At 30.0% G+C, this 24,649-nt stretch overlaps 1 protein-coding gene across 3 annotated transcripts in view; it reads left to right on the top strand.

The window, feature by feature from the left end:
* LOC129960616 (AF4/FMR2 family member 1-like) overlaps window positions 1-24,649 on the top strand; it is a 206,747-nt gene that overhangs the window by 78,964 nt on the left and 103,134 nt on the right. For all 3 annotated transcript variants that reach the window (XM_056074152.1, XM_056074154.1, XM_056074155.1), the window contains 2 exons: window positions 9,611-9,716; window positions 13,437-14,321. In XM_056074152.1, the coding sequence (XP_055930127.1) occupies window positions 9,611-9,716; window positions 13,437-14,321 (991 nt within the window). The remainder of the gene's footprint in view (window positions 1-9,610; window positions 9,717-13,436; window positions 14,322-24,649) is intronic.

Below are 24,649 nucleotides of genomic sequence, written 5' to 3' on the forward strand. Positions count from 1 at the left end.
ATGACGTTATAAAATGAGCTTTATAAAATTCAACTTTCGTTTGAAATGTAGAGCTTTATTATACAAAATATTTATTTATGTTATTTAAAATTCATTTCATTTAAAAATATCAGTTACTTTTAAATACATAATGATAATCAGTATTAATTAATGCTGCTCTATGAGACATATCACAGCGTTCCTTCTACTATTATCTTAAGCAGTCTCTGATTACTGATAAGAAACCCTACGACAGTCTCCTGTAACCTTCGCCTACCCTGAGTCGGCAAAGAGCGAGTTTTATTTCCTGGAATCTGCCGTCAGTTTTTGACGCGACTCCCCTTATGGTGCCGCCGGCACCTGCCCTTTCTTGGCACGCGATAACAATGTCAGGTACTGGGCAGCAAATTCTTTAGAGGGATTTTTAACATTTTTCAACTCATTTCCCTTCTGGGATAGAGAAATTTCAACCCCCTTTCTATTTAAAAAAAAAAAAAAAAAAAAAAAAAACATTTTTTTTTAAAAGGATAGAAAGGCATTAGTGATTGCTAAAATCAAGTTCAATTAAGTAGTTATTTAATAAATTTCATTGATTTTTTTTTAAAGTTCAGCGGATTTAATTGATTCGTTTTGCATTTAAGTATTAAGAATCTGTGTATAAGGGAGAATTTGCAGACTTTAAGAACATATTCTATTTGTCAACTCTATTCTACATCGTTAAATGGGTCTTAATTTTTAATTCATTTAGTGTTATTCGCGTTTCAAAATTGCATGTTATTGGTTTATTTGATGCAAATTAATTTCTGAGATCTTCAACTTCTTCATGTTTCCTGTTTCCCAAGATCATATTGAAAGATTTTATTCTACCGTTAATTTTATCGCCATTAAACGTTAATTAGTGAAAGTGAATTAATTTGTTCACCGAAAACGGATTAATGTATAGAAAAATAAAAATGATGGATAATTGAATCTAATAAACCCTAGAATAGATTTTCATCTTCGTAATTTGGAGATTGTGACTAGAGATTTCACTTACCACCCTGCGAGGCTTTGAACTATAGTCAACTTAAGTTCAACATATCCTGATGATGTGCTGCTATGTATGTATGTTAGTGGAAAGACCTCTTTAAATCTATTTAGAATAATGAGTTATTAGTTTTATCGTTGTATCTTCAAAATGGGATGTTAAAGTGTTGAATACAACACCATTCGCTTAAGGTGGGTTTTCAGAAAAGACTGACTAGACTTCATTCTTATTGAAATATTAGCTTCGTTCTTTAATATGTCATTATTTAAAAAAGTAGTGAGAATTTTTAATCGTTTCCTTTCTCAAATAGCCATTGATTTAATCTGATTACTCAAAATACTGATCGATCATGTTATTTGAGATAACGGTCATTAAATGATAGAGCATCCATTTTTTGATTGGCTTTACCAGTCTCTTTGTAATACGAATTTAAACATCACATTTTTTTTCATTTAATTGATATATGTTTAATGAATCAAATTAATTTGTTTGATTACAAGCAGAAAACTGTGAGCACATTCAAATCGTATCTTTATTATTATTATTTTTATTTCTATCACTTTTGCGTTTTATTTATTATTATTTTTTGTGTTTTACTTTTGTGTTATATTACTTCCACCCGCAAGCCTTGTCCTCATAATGCATAATTAACCTTTCTGGTCAAATTCAACCCTACAGCTCAAAGAATCCGGTTAAAATTATTTTTGGCTCAGATCCTCATGTTCTGGATTTCTTTAATTACATCATTAGCCTGAGCACTGGGCCTTATATAATTGCCCATTTCAAAAATTAAAGGAGTATGATCTTTAAATATGACATCAATTAACTATGTCAGATTCATTTGCCCTAAACCGGATCACGGTATGTATGACGACACAGAATGGTTTTATTTTTCTATTAAGTTAACATGATCATGCGGAAATTGTACTTGTTGCAAGACTTCAAAATGCGTTGCAATTGTTTTTGGTTATCCTGTTTCGCTTTCAATGCATTGTTTTTCACTGGCTTGTTCCGAACAGACAGTGACGATTCGGCTGACCTCCTACTTTTAGTAGCAGGCGTCTTATTGCAGGGAGGGTAGTGCCTGCTTATCTGAATACTGATCGATTTAATCCTTCAACTCCTCCAAGCGTCATGTCTTTCCGTTGCGACTGGTTGTCAGTTAAGCAATCCTTTCGCTAGTTATGTTGAAAGGTTCACACGAGAACAGCTGTGGACAGAAGCTTTTAATGGCCATTTCCTGAATCTCTTTCTACAATCATTGTCCACATGATGAGACAAAGCTTAGCAATTAATCTTCGAATACTTTCAACTGACACGCGTTGCTTAGAATTGGTTTAATTGGACATTTTGGCTGAGCCACGTTACTGCAGTGTGTTGAAAATGACGTCTCTTTTATATTTTCTTTTAATGCCAAAGCGATATATTTCGGTTATTGTAAAAAAAGGGATGGAAATAAAATAAAACTGTACTGTGTTCATAGAAATTAACAGATATTTACATATGTGGTACTACCCACTTTCATGAAACTCTTTATCTTATAAGCGTTCAGTTAAACTCCAAACTCATTCTTGCTTAAAATTGTCTCAAGCCACATTTCTTTGTTTATTCTTCTACTTAGTTTTTTTAGTCAATTGAAAAAAAAGTGAAATATGTTGCTTTTAATTCTAACTACAAAAAGGGTTGATTTAAAAAATATGATGAGTAGCTATTAGTTGAATTAATTGTTAATATATTAGTTGGATGAAATAAATGTCTAAAATATACTTTCAATGAATTTCTCGTCTTGTATTTCTTCAAAATTGATTTATCGGTAGAATTCGTACGGGTTTAATTAGAACATTTCTCCATTGGATAAACTTTCACTGGAAAACTTTTTCAAACATTGGAAAGCGTTTTCTCAGTAACTTCATATTACATCCGTACGAGATTTTTATTAACAAATATTTGCTATTTTCTGAACTTCTATATGTAATTATTAATGACGTTTTATAATTTGCTGGAGTTTATAACATTTTCTGAAGAGTTATTTAGTTCATCACTTTTTAACAAAAGTTAAAATAAGGTGATGGACCGAATGTAAAAGATGCTTTTGAAAATATATGCAAAATTTGATTGAAATTTCAATATTCCTTTTTATTATTCGCTAAATTGGGGATAAATTACAATTTCCAACGCTATAGGAATGGATGTCATACTACATTTGATGATAAAATGAAGCATAATCAGACACAGATGCAAAATAAAACCAAAATATAATTATTCTTTCATTTCTTATCATTTCATGAGATGTGAAGGAGTATTTGAAGGCTTTTTATGATTGTGGTATTTGATAAATGCTAAACGTACTTCCCGCACTAAAGTCATTCTTTTAACATTTATTTTGAGACAAGCATTAGCAAATGTATATTTTAGCGAGATTTTTTTTAAATACCTTTTTAAATTCTGAAAGCCTACATGGATATCACAAGAAAATAAACTTTCCACTTGAATGCTGTCTTTCAACAAAGAAGGAAAATTTCTCTGATTACAGTCCGTTACCTCATTGTAGGACTGGCTATTTTTTGATTGGTTGAAAGATTTTGATTGCTTTCCTTTCCGTTTGCAGCCTGACTACTTTTTTAAACAAGTCCAACATCACAGTTTCTCGCAATAAATAAATAAATCGATACAGAAAACAAAATTGTGTCAAATGTGACAATCATGATGGATATTCATTTGAACGGTATGTGAGAAATTTATTGGATTAAAATTTGATCAAAGCTTTTGAACGATTTTCCAACGGCTTAAAATATCAACCCTCTGATCAAATTAATTCATGCAGGATTTTTTTAAAAAATATCTTTTTAAATGAGGAAAAGGAAAATTGATTGATAATTACCGATGCACGATATAAAAAAAATCAATTTTCACTGTGAATATAAGGAAGTTATTAAAGTAAAAATGTTAATATTTCTTAAAGGTTATTAATTTTAATTATTGAATTTACTTATTTTAATTTTTTGATCCCATCATTAAATTTGAATGACGTTGTTTTGTTATTCAATCTCATGGCTTTAATTTACAAAAATTCAAAACCCATAAGTTTGGAAAATGGATAATTAACGATAAAATAATTAAACAATGAATATTTTTTTGCATCAAATCAAGCAAGCAATCTTAATTTCTGTATAAATTTGTAGAATTTTGTTCTGTTTTCGCATTTAGTTAATGGTCATATTTTTTATAAAAATAATTTTAATAAGAATTCGGTGTTTTTTTTGTTGTTGTTTTTATTTCGATTTTAATTGTTTCATTTTATTCTAACTCATTAATGTTAGTCAGAAATAAATGTTTTTAACCAGATTCATAAACTTTTAAATTCATTTGAGTTTCATCTGAATTTAATATTTATTTTTGCTAATATAGAAAATATTCTTAAAATTGTTTTAATTTAAAGGATCAATAATTTTAGAAAACTTCCTTACTTTTAAAAGGCTTTAAGTAATGATTTTGGGGAAATAGAAATTTGAATTTAAATAATAATTTTTTTGGAAATGCATTTTTACATTTAAATATTTTCAATATTGATTTTATAGAAATATGTATTTGCATTTTATTTATCACTTCATAGCAAAACTAAGCAATAAGCTATTGAAGATTGTTGTAGAAGCTAATCTAGCTTAAATTTGTATGGTTCGACTTTTATTTCTTCATAAATTAGATAGTTGCAAAATAACTGAGAAAATAAATTGCTTAAAAGAAATAGAAATTTAAATTGGAAAAGACTGACTTTTTAAAATTTAATTTGGATACTTTCTGATTCTTTGCAAAACATTAAAAAGTGTTTGACAATATCAGTTTTATTCTGAACGGTTGATTAGTCAGTCTTCATTTTTTAAAATTTTGATTAAGGATATAATATCAAACCTTGCCTTTCTTTTCACCGAAAATAAACAAATTAATCCATTGATTTAATTTGAAGAGGTAAGGATTCATTTTTTTTTGTACTTCATAAATTGAAAATAAATTAAACCTTTTATGATCTCAGAGTATTGAATTTTATAATTATTCTTAACCCTAAGTTTTGAAGAACGTATATAAAATTTTTTTTACAAAACTATCTTTGACCATTCTTTTTTGAAAACTTGATTTAAATTAATTGCTGTAAAAGTGATAAATACCGCCCGTGTACATTCCATAGTATATGCAGTTTTATTTCATATTTAATGCTGCATTTCTTTTGGCTCAAAGTTATTTTATTGCTTATGAAAGCCCTTCTTATTGCTTCGAAAAATGTCCTATGCGTGAGTCAACAGTGAACTACGTGCGGCTGTGATGAAATCATTCAATCGCAATGATGTCGAGATTTAAAATCGCCTGCTATCTGTGAAATGTAAATTGTTCATAATGAATCAGAATTTTTTATTAATATTTCCTTTCTCTTTTGTGATTGAAAGTAATTAGGGGTGAATTGCATTCAATAAAAAAGTGGGAGTAACGGATTTTTTTTTTTTAAACCTTGTATGATCAATTTTTCTTGTCCTTAACAAAAATTAAATAACCTTTCATGTCCGTAGTTTACAAACCTTCTGTTACTTATGAATTATTTTTGAAATGATGAAGAGGCTGTTTAAATAATCTTTTAAATGCTTCTAAAGTAATTTTGTGTAATGGATTTACTTATAGTGCTATAACTGAGCTGTTTGCTATTTTGCTTATTCGTATCTTAACAATAAAATATATTTACCTTTCATAAAACATATTTTCTATTCATTTATATGCTTCTTTTCTGAAAAATGCATGTATATATATATATCTAAAAATCCTGGAAAGTGTGCAACAGTTTTAAGGCCTATATTAATTCTTGTAACAATTAAATCCTATCTAAATAGACTTTCCTCGTAATAAATTTTTAAATCTGGAATTTCTAATTTTAAAACAGTTTTTTCGTAGATGAAATAATGCACTTAAGAACGAATAATCATTTTTATGGATTTTAGGTCGCCTATTTTTAGATATATCTAAGAATGAATAATTAGCTATGTAAAACTAAAATAAATTCATAACACACCTCAAAGTTTTAATGTATAACAGAGTGCACATAATGAGATGAATAACGTTAACATTTGAATTTTTTTCATGGGAAAGTTGCATCCCAAAATGTCAGTAAATTGAAGTTGGTTCCTAATCGTATATCTAAGTCCGTATATTCCAGCAAGTTGAAGGGAGAGGAGGGGGGGGGACTCCAAGTTTATTGCCTCCTATCTAGTTCGAGAAACATCTTCAGATAAGCAAAGAATTATAGCTCGAAATTTTCCTCTTTTTCAAAAAATCAACGTTTTGCCATCCTAATTCCTTTTAAGAATGATGAAATATACTGTCGAACACTTTTAATGATATCTTTGAAGACTGGACAATTAAGATAATATTAAATGCTGTCAACATTTTTGTAATGTATTAGGTGTCTACTATTGGTTAATGTAACCTTAGACACTATTGTGATAAGGCGCAATTTTCGTCTCGCCATCCTTAGTCCCCCCTTTCCCCCCCCCTCACTAAATGTCTACCAAAAACATTTCTTGGATCTGCAGTAAGACTCGCCATCGTATTCATGGCAACCGAAAACCGATTTCTCAAGACTTTTTTGAAGAAGTACGCTCTCAATCTGTCTAGATATCATCTAAGTCCTTAATCTTCTGTATCCTCTGTGGTAACAGGTTTGCCTGTCATTTCGTGAAAGTGCAGCAGTTTATCGAGGAGTGTAGTGGTGTAATGAACAGTTCAATCTTTTTTAGCTTTGTAGAGGGATCAGTCCAGTTTAAGATAAAAAAATGTCTTATTGGGAATTGTTTCTTCATAGACTGAGAGAATTTATGCACTCTCCACAAGTTTAGAAAAAAGATGTTTAGTTTCTCTATAATCAACTCATTGGAAATTTAAATAATATTTACCAATCGTATAGAGCCACGGTAGCCTGGTGAAAAGGTCTCAGCTCAGCGACCGGAACGTTCCAGGTTCGAAACTCAATTCCACCGAAGGAAAGCCATATCAGTAGATTTGGGGCACATCAGTTTGTTGGAGCCTTATGTCCTCCCGTTAATGTGGCATGGAAGTTTGGAGAAGAACGTGCTGATTTAGCTGTTGGTCTCGCCATCTGACGATGGTTCAAAATTGCAAGACCAGTCCCAAAATAGCCTTCATGCTGCTTCGAAAAGATTGTAAATATAACTAAACTAAACAAATTCAGTTACTCTCCGAATAAAAAAAAAAAAAAAAGATATCCCCTTATTTATGAATTAATTTAAAGATTTGAAACTTAACGTTTTTTAAAATTTTTATTTATTGTAAATTTGCGACAAATACTACCCTGCACAGTGGTTCAATTTTGTCTTATCACTTATTTACACCGTTTTTAAATTTTAAACAGTTAGATATTTTTAATGATAACAATTACAATGATTTAATAATTGATTGTAATAAATCAAATTATTTATTTATTATTTCTTGACTTGAAGAAAGTTTATCCGAGAGATTATTTTATTTTTATTCAAAAATATTTTTCCTGTATCTTTTTCCACTTATTTATACATTACATCATTATTACATGCCATCTGTTGAAAAAAAAAAAAAAATGCGTAACATTCCGATAAATACGAAGTATTTATTTCAAGAAATTTTCTTCATTGGTATCGTGTTCATTAATTACTGGATTTATTTATTGAAAAAGAAGTTTCCTTTTTTAAGTGTATCAGATATCTTTCTTAAGTAATTTTTTGTTCTGCTTGATTATCTGCACCATAATTCTAATCGTGGGAGTCTAATCGAAATTGACATGGAATTGCATTCTTTCGATAACTGAAAGTATTTCAGGGCAATTATATTTTTTTCTCCATGGTTTCAAAATGAAAAATACCATCTATCAGCTGGCAGACAAAGGGCATTGAGCTTGGTAGAAAAGAGAAGACTTTGTCTAGATTTAATTGAATGAATCGAACTCTCCCCATCTCTCCTTCGGAATGAAAAAAATTTGCCATATTAAACTCTTAGAGAAAAGGAGATAGGCAGTAGACTAAGGCGGTAAACGAAGTTCAGAAAAAAGACATAGTTGACAGTACAGTGAAATATTTTGTTTCTTGTTTCTAAATTAAAACTTTACTTGGGTTAAAACTTTACTTACTTGGTACTCTTGCTTCTAAGGTAGAGCAATACTTTTAATTGAAATGCGATGTTTAAGAAAACAAACCTGTTGCGTAAAAATTGGGTGCAGAATACCAATTTTGTCTCCTGCGCCATAAAATTCGAACTAACCAATCCACAAAGGAGTAAAATTTTTTTCATTTATATAAAATCTGATCTTATTAAAAATAAACCGTCTTAAAATTATAAATAAATTAATGCAAGCAATTCAATTTAATTCTCATTCGTTATTTCCTTTTGAGGAGATGTTTATGAATATTTTTTTATATGCGCAAAATCAGGTTAAACCCTTTGATTTATGTTAGTAAATTATATATTGACAATAGACATTTTACTATTTAATTAGATGATTCATTTAACTCTGATTGGAATTTTAATTCAATTCAAATAAAAAATAGATTAAATGATACTGATATTAAGTGTTTTGTATGATTTTTAAATCCTATGTTAAATTTTGAGAAGGATTTCCTAGCAATTCTGAAATTCAAATTCCAATTTTTATAAACTTATCAGACAAGTTGAAATACAATAGTTCTTCATTAATCCTCACTAGAAGGTGGCAGATTAAGAAAAGCACCAGAATAATGAAGGCCTGTTTTTTTAAATGTATTTCAATAGTTAAATCAATGTTTATTGCACAAAAGAAACAAAATTTCTACAGTTTATTGAAGATTTTAAAAAAATGATCTTTGTTATTTTTAATTGAAAGAATTATCTTTTTCCTTTAGATATGTTGTTATTAAAAAAAAATGTTGCAGAAAACATTTTTCTTTTGATGTTTGATTTCATTTTAAAAACTAGAAAAAGTAGTTATCAAGTGAATGAATCGTTCATAAAACCTTGTTGAAAATTTAAAGGATAACAAAAGATACTATGTATTTTTTCACTTGCTAATGGCTCCTAAAAATAAATTTTAAAGTTTTAACGATAAATCTTCAAAGTATATCATTATATGGAAATATGCCAATTTTCTGATATTGCAGTTTTCTTTTCGTATTTGTGAAATCAGGCGTTAAATTGTAGATATGCTTCAATCGCATGCGGTTGATTCTGATTTAAATTGCAACTACTTATTTCGCTATCATTTAAAATCGTTAAATTTTTAGATATAAAATTAGTAATGATTCATCATTTATACTTCTGTATGGATGAATGCTCTGACGAAAATGTAAGGAAACATGCATGTTCAAAATATTATTTTATTGATATATTGTCATAATATGTAGCTGACTTATTTCATTGATAAGTCAAAACTGATAATTCAAGGTCATTCAAAATATCAAACAACGTTGAAAAGAATTAAATTTTATAAATTATTGTGGTATATCTTTCTTTTGCGCGAGTACTAATTATTGGAATGATTTTTCTGTGTTCTCGTCTTTTTATACACAACATTTTAAATAAACTTCTATTTTTCTTTTACAGTGTTGATGTCCTCCGAGAGCGTGAACAAGAGCGCAGAGCGCGCCTGCAGCTGCTCGACGATATCAGAGAACCTTCCCCTCAGCCCATCTTTGGTGAGCCAGTTAAGGTGAGCATTCCTGATGTTGATGTTGATTTTGATTTTTGCATATAATTTAAACGTATATACGAAATTGTTGCATGAGAAGAACTACTGTTCGTTTCAGTATTCTGAGACGACTACTTTTCGGCGGTTCTATCTCACTAAGGGGTGACTCACGGAAGGATGTGCGCCATTTCCGGAATTTACTTTATTGTTAAATGTAAACATCTCCTCCTTTCCTCTTTCCTCTCACCCCCTATTTCGCCAAACTAAATTTATTCTAACGCATGCGCAAAAGCGCGGAGGGTTTTAGAATCCGTTGGCAAAGAATATATGCAAGGAGAAAGGAATAATAGAAGAGGTTTTAGTCCAGTTTAAGAAGTTTGACTAACTTAATGTTGAAATGTAATAAATCTTTATAATTTTTTTTAATAATAAAGCCGCTAATTTCTTGAGCCGCTCTAAACATCTGAAAACAGAGTTTAGATAACTAATTTAATCATCGATACTGAGTCAAGGAAACAAGAAAGTCTTCATTCTCGTGTTATAATGCAACCCTGAATTTTTCTGCAGCTCATAATAATTGCTTCAGAGATACGATTAGGTTCATTGATGACCTTAGTCTTAAATAAACAGAACTGCTCCGTTTTCGTTCGGATTGTTTTGCAATTAGAGGAGCTTGTAAACTTTATCATCTGTGTTTGCATTTGTGAACAATTTCAGCTAGTTTTTATTGTAACAAATATTTGGCTTTTAAGTAAGACTTACAAGTTAAGGAATATGTTTCTAGAATTTTTTTTTATTATATCAATTCAAGGTAGTGTAATTATTGTGAGTAGCATTTAGTAAAATTCAACTTCAAATATTTTCTAAAATCGAATGAAAATAAATAACGTTGCCAAAATATCTTAATTAGATACATATTTCTCTAACGGAAATGTCTTAAAAAAATCAGCTATATTGTTTTTTGAAGTGACGGCTCATAACCACTCTCGGAAGGCATTTTCAGTGGATGTCTTTTTTCTAGTGTGTTTATACGGTGTTTTCTTATATAAATTAAGATTTTTGCCATCGATTCGATTTAAATAAAAGGTGTTTTTTTTTTTTTATCTTTGATGCCATTTTGTAATAGAAAGCCAAGATATAGTACTTGTATAACTTCATGGCTTTTTTTCTGTCTTGTACAAAATAATAATGCTTCTTAAACAGTTGATTTCGCGTGATTATAATTTCTGCTGACTCTCTTTTTAACTAAAAATTCTCATAGCATGTGTTTCTTGTTCACCCCCCCCCCCCCTACACACACACACTTTATCTTTTTCTTGGCCTTTTTCGCGACGACTTGCTTACAGATAAGGCTTTTGGTGGCGGTAGAGATTCCTTTAGAACAGCGTTCTATGAGTCGGTTACGAAATGATTCGAATAGTCTTATCTCTTATTCCCTGGACTCTGTTTCGGACATCTTTAGAATCAGGTCACGTCAACCTTTTCTATGCGGAGTACGTGATTTGATTTTCGATTGAAGCCGACAAATTGTGCTTGATCCGTTGTGCTTTTTGTTGTGCTTAATTTCTGTTTCTATAATTTAAAAATCCAGTGGATTTTTATTGATTGATTTCATGGTCGAGTTTTCCTCTGGACACATTAATTAAAAGCATACGCCATTGTGTGTGTGTGTGGGGGTATACTGGAATGTTACAAAATGTAAGTTTTTAATTAATAAAAAGATTAAATAAATGCACTTACTAAATTATCGCATTCCGTTACAGAATTCAGAGATGAATAACAATACTGGTTGGTATGTTGAGGTTTACTGAAGTTAAAATTGTTTAAAGAATGCCTTCGGGTTTTTTCCCTTGACTTATCACTCTCATTTATCACTAAGTACAACAACAAAAATGATAAAACATTTACTTTGCCATTTTACTGGTAGTTTGAAAGTAAAATTTAATCTTAAGATTAAAAGAAAACGTATCTGACATATGATTTTATTAAAGTTTCGCAATTTATCTCATGTCTAAGACAACTGGGTGAGAAATGTATTTTAAATTTAATTCAGACTGAAAAGAAAGGAAGCAGAGCAAAGATCATTTGATTCTAATTGCTGCATGTTAAATCTCATCCTGGTTAATATTTTGAGTAGGTTTCAATTTATAATTCATATCATTTTCCGATTTCCATGTCTTCGTATGGCGAAAATATCAAATACCTTACATTGCTTTTACCTTGAATTCATTTTTAAACTCACTTAATGGCAATTTAATTATAATCTTTCATGACTATTTCAAAATCTTTGGCAACAATAACACCTCCATCAGCATTAGTATTTAAACTAGTTTCAAATTTGATGAGAAATTAGAATACCACCCTTTATTTAATTGCATTGTTAATTCATGTGTAGAATTTAATTGACCTAGTGTTTACAAAAAGGCATTTTTTAGATCCGTTTCAGATTTTATTTTATTCATTTGTGTGCTGAATGCGTAATGTCTCTATTTATTCACAATTTCCAAGTATATTCTTGTTGAAAAATGGGGGTTTTCTTTATTATTCATTATTACAATATCAAAATACAGCCTCGATTCAAATATACAATTGACGGTCGAGCATATTTTTTTTATCTGACGTTTTGAAGTCGTAGACTTTTTGGATAATTCAGTAGCACACGATGCCTCTTTAGTCGTTTCCTGTTAATCAAAATGATTATTAGCTCGCCTTGTCTTCTCCTAACGTCGTAACATCACGTCTAGTCAGTGACTGAGATTTAATGACGATGTCTAGACTATCTCTATCTCATCTAGTCTGGCCAAAACAAATTCACGTTTTGCAAATAAACAAATGCTTGATTTCAAAAATCTGAAATAGACAGATGTTAAAATAAATGTATTGGTTAAGAGTTTTTCTTTTCATTAGATGCTCAAATAGTAACTGTTGAAATAGTATTTGTGGCAAGTGATAATTTAGATTTTTTTTTTTTCACTAGATATGATGCAAAAGCAATTTTCGCGGGATTTTTATCATTCATGTTTGTGTCAGAATAGAAAAAAAAATATTATTCTTTCATTTGCCACTTTATTTATAGTATTTAAGTTTGTATATATTGTCTGTCGTAACCTGCAATATATATGATGTCAGACGATTTAGTCATTTTAAGTCGATGCTTTCAAAAATGATCTTTAAGGAGCAGTTGTTGAAAAGAAAACCGACTTTTCTTGTTGACTTTTTTTCAAAAATTGAAAATTGATAATTTTGTACTGTTTAGTCATAATCAATTATATATTTTTATTTAAAATTGTAATGTTTCTTTTCTTGTATTTTAATGTTAAAAGGATTCAAGAGATAATTATGAAAGAAAGTTTTGAATATGTGAATCAATATTATTTTATTTTGAAGTAATCTTTTAAGAGAATTGCAAGAATTAATTTTTTTTCCATATTGTTTGTCTAATAACTATGAATTCGAAATCAAGACTCATTTGGTGATTGCAATATTGAAAGACAATTTAATCATATCTTTCTGAGAAAATTATTTTCATTAGTCCAAGTGCTGGGTGTGATTCATGCCATGTACTTATTAAAAGTTCATTTGTAAACTGTAAAGAACACCAAGTTACTCAATATTTAGAAGTGTTTCAACAAAGTAAATGTTTCATTTTTTTAAAAAATTAATAAGCTTGCACTTTTCACTTTTAAGCTCATTTAAAAATCTGGATTGATGAGCTAATTGAAATTTTTTATTGCATTTTAGGTTGACCTTGAAGATGAAACTTCCCGTCGTATTAAAAATACCTTGGGTGATTTTACCCAGGTTCTTGTTAATGACCCAAAAAACTTGATTGGAATATCAAGGATATCTTCCAGTTCCGGGCATCAAATGAATGGACATCCTTCCAATGGCTATTCATCCTCTAGTTATGCCGTCAGTGGGTATTCTATGTCATCCGGTGGTCATCAGACCGCAAGCCATCAAACTTCTGGATACTCGTCAAATAATTATGCAGGATCTGGATATGGTTCATCTGCATTGGGCCATTACAATCGGGCACCAGCTGTGAAGAAACCACCTCCTTATGTAGTCAATGGTGCTTGTGCACCCAAAACGTCAATGCCAAACTATATCAGTCCTAAAGCTCCAGATAAAAGGCAGGGCTATAACAGGCCCGAGAAAACAGGTTATTACAAACCAGAATCACCCGCTGCTGCTCCAAAAACATTTCACTCATCCAATTCGCAACCGTATCATGGACAAGATAGTCGTCCAAAAGATCATGCAAGTTGGGATAAAGATCAAAGACGGACTAATTCCTCCCAGCCTCTTGCTGTAAATATCAATGTTAATGTAGAGAGTAGTACGAATCTCACGATTAACAATATCAATCTGAACAACAATACCATATCCACTTCCGCACCCATTTGGACCTGCGGTGCTGATACTCCAGCTGTTCAAATCGCTCCATTTCACCTTCCTTCTTCTGCTACTCCGTCTGTTCCTGCTAAAAATGCTGCTAATTACGGACAAACCTCAACGTCCTTATCCAGTACGCCAACAACAGCAAAAAACGAGACCCAATCCAGTACTCCGACCAAGCGGAATCTTATCCGGCCAAGTTCGCTCAAAATTCAGCCAGAAAAGGTAAGTTGCATGTTTCTATTTATTTCTAAATCGTTAATGTTTGGATTAAAATAACCTAGAGAGCAAGATATTATGTTGTGTCGTTATTATAATTATAAATCTGCCTATTTGACGATGAGATATTTTTAATTGCTCGATTCGTAGAGCCTACTTGTATTAGATGGTAATAATTTGTAGATACATATTAATCAAAGGTAAATTTTTTTGTGTCATTATAAACAGTTGTTCAATCAGACAGAGATTCGTTTTTTTAAGAACTGGTGTCACTATTCTGTAGTTATTTTGATTAATAGAAAAACTTCAGCCTGCAAAACAGATTTAGTTCTTAAAAGATAATTCCAAATAAGAGCTAAATTGCTAAGAGGTCAATGTGCTAAATTTCGTACAAAAACTTTTAGCCACCAATATGAGTTTTCAGCAGGCTTCATTTTCAGAATGCTTACAAAAGCGGCTCAAAGTGACATTCTGTTTATTAGTCATAAAAATAACTTTATAAGAAAATACTTTCCAAAATAAAATTTAGAAATAACCTTTAGTTTTAGACATTATTTTTCAAGAAATTAATTAATTGGAAGATTGGATTGCAGATGCTGTTGTTGTTGTTGTTCTATTCTTATATCAATTTTCAGATTCAGTTTTGTTGATATTGAAATCGTTAATCAAAGAAAATATTTTCAATTTTTGGGTGCACTTTTACGAAACTCGACCCTGCATTATCAATTTCTGTTGCGTTAAAAGAGCAGCTGTGTGATAAGAAATAAATTCATTGAATCTATTTATAGTTTGAGTTCGCACGTCCGCTATGTATGAAAGTTTTATTAGATAGCTAGAGGATATAATTGAACCATTGTGTTATTTTCAGATTAAAAGAAATGCTCTCATTAAAAATTTCTGCATGCTGACCATCAGAAGGAAGATTTGTTCTTTATAAAATCTAAATCATTCAGAAATAATCAACTTAACTATAGGATTCACAAAATCGAATTTATGAAAACATTTCAGAATGGAACTCTGTTTTCTGAATTCCTAACTCGAGTATAGAAAAGATTGTCTCTAAATCTTAAAAATAAAATTTTCTAAATAGGGAATACGAGTTTTTAGCACTTTTTGACCCTTTATCCATCATCGATTTTTTCAACATTATTCCGATTTCGAAAGATATCAACTTTACAGGCTCAACATTATCTAGCTATGTATTTCTTTGTAACTTTATTCAGTTTTAATTATTTTATTCCCACTCAAAAACTGCCAAAAATCTGTAGCACCATACTGGATTTATCGTGTACTATTAAGATTGTAAAATACCATGAGAATTACCATTACATGAGAATTACATTAAGATTTCTTTGAGTATTACTTGCAGACATTTTAATTGAAAATACGATTTACATTTTTAATAATATAAGAGCTTCCAAGTGGGCTGATGTTCAAAGCTCTTTTCAATGGGTAGAGAAATATTCTGAATAAAAAAGACTCTACGGTGCCTGGATATATTTTCACGGACTCAAGAAATCAATAACGGATATCTCAGCTTGAGTTTTCTTTTAAGTGTGATATGAGTGATTTCATTGTTTCTTTTTGTCAGTCTCTTTAAGAGTTACGAGGAATACGCGTGCACACACCTTCTCATTTAAAGCTTTGCTGTGGTCTGAACCTTTATTATTTTCTCTCCCGTTGTTATTTATGGAAATGAACATCTGAATTTCTTTTGTTCGGGTGTAAGCGCATTCATCTTTGTCTTTTTTTTTATTTACCCAGCAGGAGCTTTCTAAATATTTTTTAACCTACTTTGACCTCGGATGCTTTCTTACACTTTATCTTTGCAGGAATGGTGAAACAACTGTCACTTGCCCTAATTTGGCTCTTATACTAGTAGAGTTAAATCAAAGCGCCTATCTGATTATTATGTTGAATAAAGTTGCCGGATTAATTCAATTTAGTTTAATTTAGGTATATTTTCCATAACTGTTAATTTTTATATTTTATAAAGCAGCATGATTGACCAGATGCATTTCCTATTCAGAAATATATGTAGTATCTTTTCTTTTTTTTTATCCCTTCTTTTTGTGAAATTCTTTTGTTTTCTATATTTTGAACTAAAATTTGCTCTATTTTAAAGGATTTTAAACGCACTATTCAGATTCAAATGATCTACTTTTCTATAGAAATTGTTGCAAGAAATTTAATATGTAAAAAAAAAACTAAACTCAGTGGTACGACAGCCCATGTGGACCAAGGCCTACAGTGCCCATGTCTGCTTTCTTGACCGAGGGCCCTGGGGTGCAAGGCATGTGTCCCGGTTAAGTGGTCAGCCTAACGCGGAAGATTTAATATGTAATAATTACTATTTTTACCAAAATAATGTTCATTTTTAGAAATAATTGTCAATTATGAACTGACATTTTCTCTAATACACGAATCTGCAAATTCAAATATCTTACTATAGTTTTTTCATAAAATCTATAAATTTTCTTTATAACGTTTATTAAATTTTTTATTGTGATTACTCTTTAATATAAAGAGTGTTAAAAAATGCAGTATTTAGATGAGAAATTGAGATTTCTGTTCTTTCTTTTGCGCATTGCATTATACCAACAAGTGATTCCAAATACGTATATGCATTAAAAAAGTCAGTGAATTTAATTGAAACGAATCAAAGAAAATTTCAGTAATTTTTGTCTATTGATGTTGAAACAATTTGATAGATGAGTTTGATTGCATGATATTTTGAAATTCAGAAATTTTTGAAAGTAACTTGCACCTAGGATCTTAAAACCATTTAACCCTAATGGGACATATTTCTACTAACGAGTTAGTAACTTGAAACAAGTTCATCTCGAAAGGTCAAGCCTCATAATGTATTTTTTCTCACAAAACAGCACAACTACTTCACAAAAGGAAGGACTGGAGTTTCCAAGCTCTTAGGAAATATCTCCGATTAAATGAAAAGAAAATAACGGTGAAAGGGAGGACATTAAAGTAACTCACGTTCGCGTGCCTCAGGCCGCTGTTGAAAGCTTTATGGTACTCATAATGTGATCGAATCGTTAACGAGTCTTTTTAGGTACCTTGTGCCGAAATAATGTCGCTTTTATCTTAAATGAGTAAACTATTAAGATAAAACAAATCTAACAAATGTATAGATCAATTCTGTGCATTTGTTAGCTCAACGAGGAATACAATCTTGTATTTCCAGTTTGGCAGCTCGAAACGCTATTTAGAAAGAAAATAAAAAGAAAGAAAGGAAAAAAAAAAAAAAAAAAAAAAGGAAGAAAAGTTAGTTTTCAGAAGTATTTTTTTAAGGCTAAATATTTTTTGGGGTCTAAAGCTTGCGTTTATCGTTTTTAACCCCAATGTCCGATTATCTTGAAATCAAAAGTGTGTTCTTATCAACATTGCTTCTCAATCGTATTATTAGATTTGCAAACACAACATGATTTGTCTTTCAAATTCTTAAGTCTTCTATACATCGTGAATAAAACTGGTCATGTTTTTTCTGCAAAATACTTAATCTTAACTGACAAGAGCTAAACTTAATTATTATTAAATCCTCGAAGGAGGAATACACTTGACTTGAGGGTTACTTTTCAGTTCTCAAAACTTTTAATAAATTTTTAGATTTTAAGTAAACAGTCCTTTCAATTCAAAGGTTATGCCAATAGTCCCTTTTGATAACAAATTTTTGAAATCCTCTCATTTTCCGTATGTCAGAAGAAATATATTTATTTTGTTGGAAAATAGCTTTCTTGCAAATTTGTTACTGAACGTAGTCAGGAAAGGACCCTCCTCTCTTTAATCTGAGCTGCTTCGAAACTTGTTCTGTTTAAATCGTCCAAAACCACTGCCTTATATCGTATTTGAAGTATATTTGTACTAGTGTTTTGTACTAGTTACAAATGTGGACTGAAATTCTTCAGAAAGGTAGTTGCTTTTCGATGCATCGTGTAAGACGACGGCCGCATCCTAATACTTTCTGAATAATTTGGCTTGGCATTGTAGTATTAAATGCATTGAAAACGTTTGTTTCATTACAAAATAACAGGCAATATATTCTGTAATAAACATTTTCATTTTTGAATTCATTATTTATAAAGTAATTTAAGTTTTTCAAAAATAATTTATTTAAAAAAAAAGTAATGAATGTGTGTCTCTAACTTAAACATGAGTTATAATAAAAATCATGGTAAGGTAAAACGTAAGGCTTTGTCTACAATAATTATTTCGATAAATTAACTTTTCCAAATATTTATTAGAATTCTTATGTACATAGAGCTCCGAGTAATTTGCTTTCTATGTACTTCTATCTACAAAGCTATTATTAAAAAAAAAATCGATACTGTCGTTATAAGAACGTGCTTTTTTTGGACAAAAAATATTCATCAGGGTCGTGTTTGAGTTATATATATATATATATATATATATATATATATATATATATATATATATATATATTATACATTACTCGTTCATTGATTAACTTGTCCTATTTTATGGTTATAAGCTGTTCTGCTTGTTGGTACAAACATAATGAATGAAAGATGGAAATGTTTTAATGTCGTGTTTGCGTGCGAACCGTGCAAAAATTGGCTTTTCTCCTTTAGGGAGCTCATTCCAAAGGAAAAATGTACACGGTGCGTAACATTTTCAAATATATAGAGAAATGAACTTCTAAATTTGCATGATAGGTCAATACTTACGCATTTGAAGGCGCTATCCGAGTATCTACATCTTTTTTTTAATCGTTATAACCAGATTTAAATGTTCAGCGAAAATATTAGACGCTTGTTTGGCGATAGAAGCTAACATTCTAATTTTTATTTTCTTGTGTACGAATAATAAATAGGAATTAATTGTCAAAAAATCGATATTGAGATTTTAATGAATTTCAATGTTTTTAGATCTTTCCAAGCTTTTAAAGAAAATCCAATTAAGTTTGTCTGTGGACAAGAAACTCGAAAACGCAAACAACTAATCAGATGAAACATTCCCATGTGGGCTTTTTAGCCAAATTGTCAATTTATATCAAATTTTGGATGAAATTCACTCTTGAGAAATCAGTCTATTCCAGGGTATGTGAAAGCGATCATTCAAAATGCAACAAGCTGGATAGGTAGAATTGGACGTATGGGTTTGACATCAAAATTATCCATCTGATATTAGACTTTATTGGCCAAAGGAAGAATATCCAAATGCATGCTAAATTTTCTTCAATGTACTAACATGAAGCCTGCTGTATTATGCACACTCATGAGAAACTGGCCAAAAATTACGTTTAAATTCATAAGCATTCCCGGTGAATACTTATGGCCTTAAAATAACCTTTGTCGAGTAGTTTCTCTGCTGATAAAAAAATATCTAACTTTTAATTTAAATTATTAAATATCTTGATTACATTTATTACACTTTTAGTGTGCTCATTTCATTCAGTCAAGTCATCTGAAGTTTGATTTTATGACTAATGTTTTTATAAAATTTTTATCGATCTAAACCGCACCAGTATTTTCTTTAATCAGTTACTCTTTTATTATACTTGCTCTGTATCTGATTTGACGTTACGTGAAAGAATTTTTTACAGCCCTCTGCATGCAGCGCAAACAAGTATCTACATTTCCGTGCCCCACGTCCCACGCTGAGAAGTTAACTAGTTTCTTCAGGCGCAGAACGTATTGTTCTATTACGCCCAAACAACCGAGGTGATAAAGGAGTCAGTATCCGCTTATGAACCTCGTACAAAAATATAAAAAAATGGCTTTTATATGAGCTTTCTCTGAATAGACTGAATTTTTTTCTGAAGCTGTGGATTCTTTAATCTTTTTTTAATATTTCAGTGGCTATTTTCTATTAAATATTAAATATTTTATCTTGTTACCTAACTAGTTTTTCTGTTCCTTATCTTCTTATTTAATAAAAGTTACCAAAATTATAAAAAAAAGTCTTTAAAAATTTCAATTGTAAAGATTCAAACTGAATAGTTTTTATTTCCACGAGGGAGGGGGTATAGGAATTAGTGAATTTTCATTATCAGCCACTTTCCCATTAAATTTTGAATTATTCTACCGAATTCGTTTTAACGATGGATCACTCAGCTTACCAATAAAGTATTAAGTCGAATAGTTATGTCAAATTATGCGCATATTTAGATTTTGGTGCATGCGTGAATTTTAAGGAATTTTTTCTCATTTCTCTTTTATATAGTGTTTCTTTTTAGTAATGTGTTTTTGTGTGTGTATGTATTGTGGTATTGTGGGTGTGTGAAATATTCTACTGCTAATTTTTTTTAAGTATTTTCACCTACTTTGAAGAAACTAACGAATAAACCATTCACTAATAAATTCTTTTTCTCGTGAAGTTCACTTCCTTGATTTAATTACTTGTTTGCATTTCACAATACCTTTCCTTTATCCCATGAAAATCATAAAGATTGGAACTTGCTTTATTTCATAATACAATTTTTCATTTGTATACCTTGGCGCGTTAAAATCTTTTGCGTCTTTTAAGAATAGCTCATTAATGAAATACCTCCTATTTATTTTGAATCATTTTATATGAATGATTTTCTGAGTTGATTGCCCTCTCTTCGCGAGTATTAAACAACTATGTTTAATTGCTGTAAGATATACACTCCAATGCATCATACTTGTCTAGACGCCATTTTTATTCTTGGAGGTTTTGTCTCACCATTACTTTGATGCTCTCCTCACTTTCTGATGCCAAGTGCATTACGTTAAGTGGCAATTTATGTATACTAATAGTTTCCGTCATCGTAAATAGTAATGAAGAATAGTATTTACGACGACTAACGGCAAAAGCTTCTCAATGGTTTAAGTCTTAAGTTCAGGACCTGATGCTTCTTTAAAATAACTCAAAATGATCTGTTAATTTTTTTCTGATAAAATTTTTCCTTAAATAATTTTATTTCTTATTGGCAATATGCTTTTTGTCAAGAAATATATTAGTCAAGATTTTTTTTAAAAAAAATACTAAACTAACTTTTTTATGTGAATTTGTCGCCAATCAATGGGGATTATTTAGAAACAAAGCTTCTTAAATTTTTTCCAACTGTGACCTCTTTTTGGGTGTCAGACATTTTTTGCGAACTCGAAGTTGTAAATTAAATCTCCGAATTTTAAATATATCTTTTGAATCCAACTGAAAGGAAAGAACACTTTAGAGATTTGACAGTTTTAATATTTTTCTGAATGGACCTGTGGTCATGATACAAAATTTAAGAGAGGTTATTTTAGAATGATTTTAATTATAACTTCTCTCTCTCTCTCTCCCTTTATATAATATAAACTAAGAATTTCGGGTTGAATGTCCGTAATGCGAGAATTATTTTAAACATGAAATGATATTTTTTCTCCCAAAAAATACGTATTGCTTTATATTCGCAAAGTTTTCTATAAGTTTGAAAGTAAATCATAATGCATATAGAATTATATCATGTTCATAATAATCATAATGCATAGTTGTTAAAATTTGTCTTAAATTTTCAGTCTTCAGAATACAAATCTAGAGCAATGAGCTGTTTACAAGCTAAATATGACAGTAGCGTTTTGCTTTGTGACTTAATGCCTCCAAAAAATACACTTCAGAACACTTAATTTTAAAACTTCACGAAACAAAAATCGTAGCAACGCAAAACTTTGTGATCAGTAGTGATTTGAAGGAAAATAAATTTCATTTGAGATTTGCTTTATTGAAGTTTCTTTCAATTTGCGTGTGTGGTTGAAGGATGAAAGAAAAAATAAATTGTATAAACAAAAATCAATTTTTCAATCAATTTCTGAGAGAGAACTGGATATGCCCAATATTCAGAGAGTTTTCCTAATGTGGTGCTTCAATAAAAACGTTTAACAAGATTGCATAAAGAGAAAAAAGTACTTTTGAAACAATACGTTTAAATAAACTTTTTTATTATAAATTGATTTAATTTAAATAGTTTAATCAAAGATAGTGGTGAGGAAGCATATTCAATTAACTATTTCATATTAAATTGATTTAAAATGCTAATTATTTTCAAAGCTTCAAATCGTCAATTAAAATTTCTCTTATTTGGTGTGTGTTATATAGTGAAAAATCCTTTAATATTTTAATACTCTGTGTATTGAATTATTTGTTTATGTATAAATAAATTTACATCTCCTGACTACGGATGCTTAATTTTTCACTCCAGTAAGATTGCAAATATAAAATTCATTATATAAACAAAATGAACATGAATTTTGGTTATATAATGTTCGTAATACACTCCAAAATAAGAGAAAATTTATTCATAAATATATTCGTCTTTATTTTTTTATATTACATTATTTTTTGTAGCTAGCTTCGAATAAAAAATAGCTTTAAATTTCTGTTGTGGGAAATAAGTTAAAAAAAAAGTCTGAAATCGGATAATTGCCCCCTTCATTTAGTTTACGTTAGATAGTAGGATTAATCGTAATCTGTGTTTTGTTACTCATCAATGACCGATAACATTTTCTGTATACTTCATATTGAAGACAGAAGATGGTGTATTTGTTTTTATTTATTCACTTTTGATAGCGAATTACAGTATCGTATCACCTTCTGAGCGAAATAAGCATCCCGTTACAATGCCACTCCTTCCTTCGCACGAAACATTAATGACAATTTATCGGCTTTTATTTGACATTATTTTAATTCTGAAACATTTTTAGAAAATTGCTGTTAATAGGGCATAAATGAAATTCTTTATTTCTTTTAATCCTGGATCAAAGAAATTTCCCAGTGGCTTGTTTCATTATCTGTTTAATATCGTGCGTGTTTGCTTGAAATAAAAACACCAAAACTAATGCATACATTACTGATCTCATAATTACGTTTCAAAAGCAAAGACATTTCCGCCACCTTTCTTAAACAGATGTAATGGGGTTTTCTTGTGTGTGAAAATCTGTGTTCCGTAGCTTATGTGAAAAGTCAGTTATCAGCAAAACGAGTTTTAAACAATTGATATTGATTGCTTTATAGTATTTTTCTTTTCTTTCAATGGAAACAAAACCACTGACCTGAGAACAGAGAAATTTCTGCCATTTTTTTTCTCTCTCTAAAAGAGCTGTTTTATGTTTGATTATAAAATGCTGAGGATATGCGCTGTTGAAGTAAATGTTAACGAATGAGTAGCTACGTTTTTATAAATAAATAAATTTAAAAGAATGCGTCACTGTTACAGGAAGTTTTATTGAATCTGAAATTCGATTTCTTTGAGTTTATGCCGACGATTTTATGATTTTTTTTTATTTATTTAAGTGTGGCCTATATTCATTAACAAATCATCCTGACAAGGCGTAGGAAACAACACATGTTTATATCATTGACTAACGATTTGAAGTGTGTTTCTGTGGATTCTAAGACCACATAAGGAAGTCAACGAAATAAATTAACTTTCCTCACAGAATTTTACTGTACACTTGATTTTATTGTACACCATTATGGCTGTTTTAGTGATATATTAGTTGTGTACAAATATATAAATTATAATCATATACCTAAGGATAATTTTCAAGCCTATTTTACTTGATGGGAAATATAACCCATATTATCAGCTTGACTTATTTCAGACTAAAGGTTTGTGTGGTCACATAAAATCGATGTCGTAATGTTTTAAAAAATCGTGCAAATTGTTTATTAGCGATGCAAATAGTTTTATAGCAGTCTCTGTTTCTGCAATATGTATATTTAAAAAAAAAAAATAAATGAAAATAAGAACTCTTTAGCAAATTTCATCATCTTAGTAGAAATAAAAAAAGTTTTCACAATTTGTTTACTTTTTATTTTATTTATTCGCAAAATAACAAGTACGAAAGAGGAAGTGAGATGGTATCTAATAGGAAGGATTTCTAATGTAAGCTGGTATGGGCTTCAACAAACAGACGCACGCAAAATTCCATGTCCTACATTTCAAACAATTCTAAAAGAAAAAAATGGAGAACAAAGTCTGATAAATTCTTTATTGAATACATGCACTACTGTTATACTAGCTTCATTTACTATAAAGTGAACTGGTTCGCTGTTTGTTTACTGTATTGAGTAAATTTAATTTGCACATAAAAAAAAATAAGGCGCCAGCGACATAACAAGGTAGAAACTTGTAGCTAGGAACTGCCACTTATTTTTAATCTTTATCGCAAAATTCTAGATATTATTCTCTTATTTCTTCAGTTATTTTTTTTTTTTTCAAAAAATAAGAGCATTTAAAATTTTGAATTCCTTTCAAGAAAGAAAGAGTTTTAGCATGGTCTTCAAGGCTAAATATATATATATCGATTCTTATTTCTCTAGATAAGAGTTTAGACAAAAAAGAAATTAAC

The sequence above is a fragment of the Argiope bruennichi genome, chromosome X2 (genome assembly GCF_947563725.1).
Source record: "Argiope bruennichi chromosome X2, qqArgBrue1.1, whole genome shotgun sequence".
In the NCBI taxonomy this organism is placed as follows: Eukaryota; Metazoa; Arthropoda; class Arachnida; order Araneae; family Araneidae; genus Argiope; species Argiope bruennichi.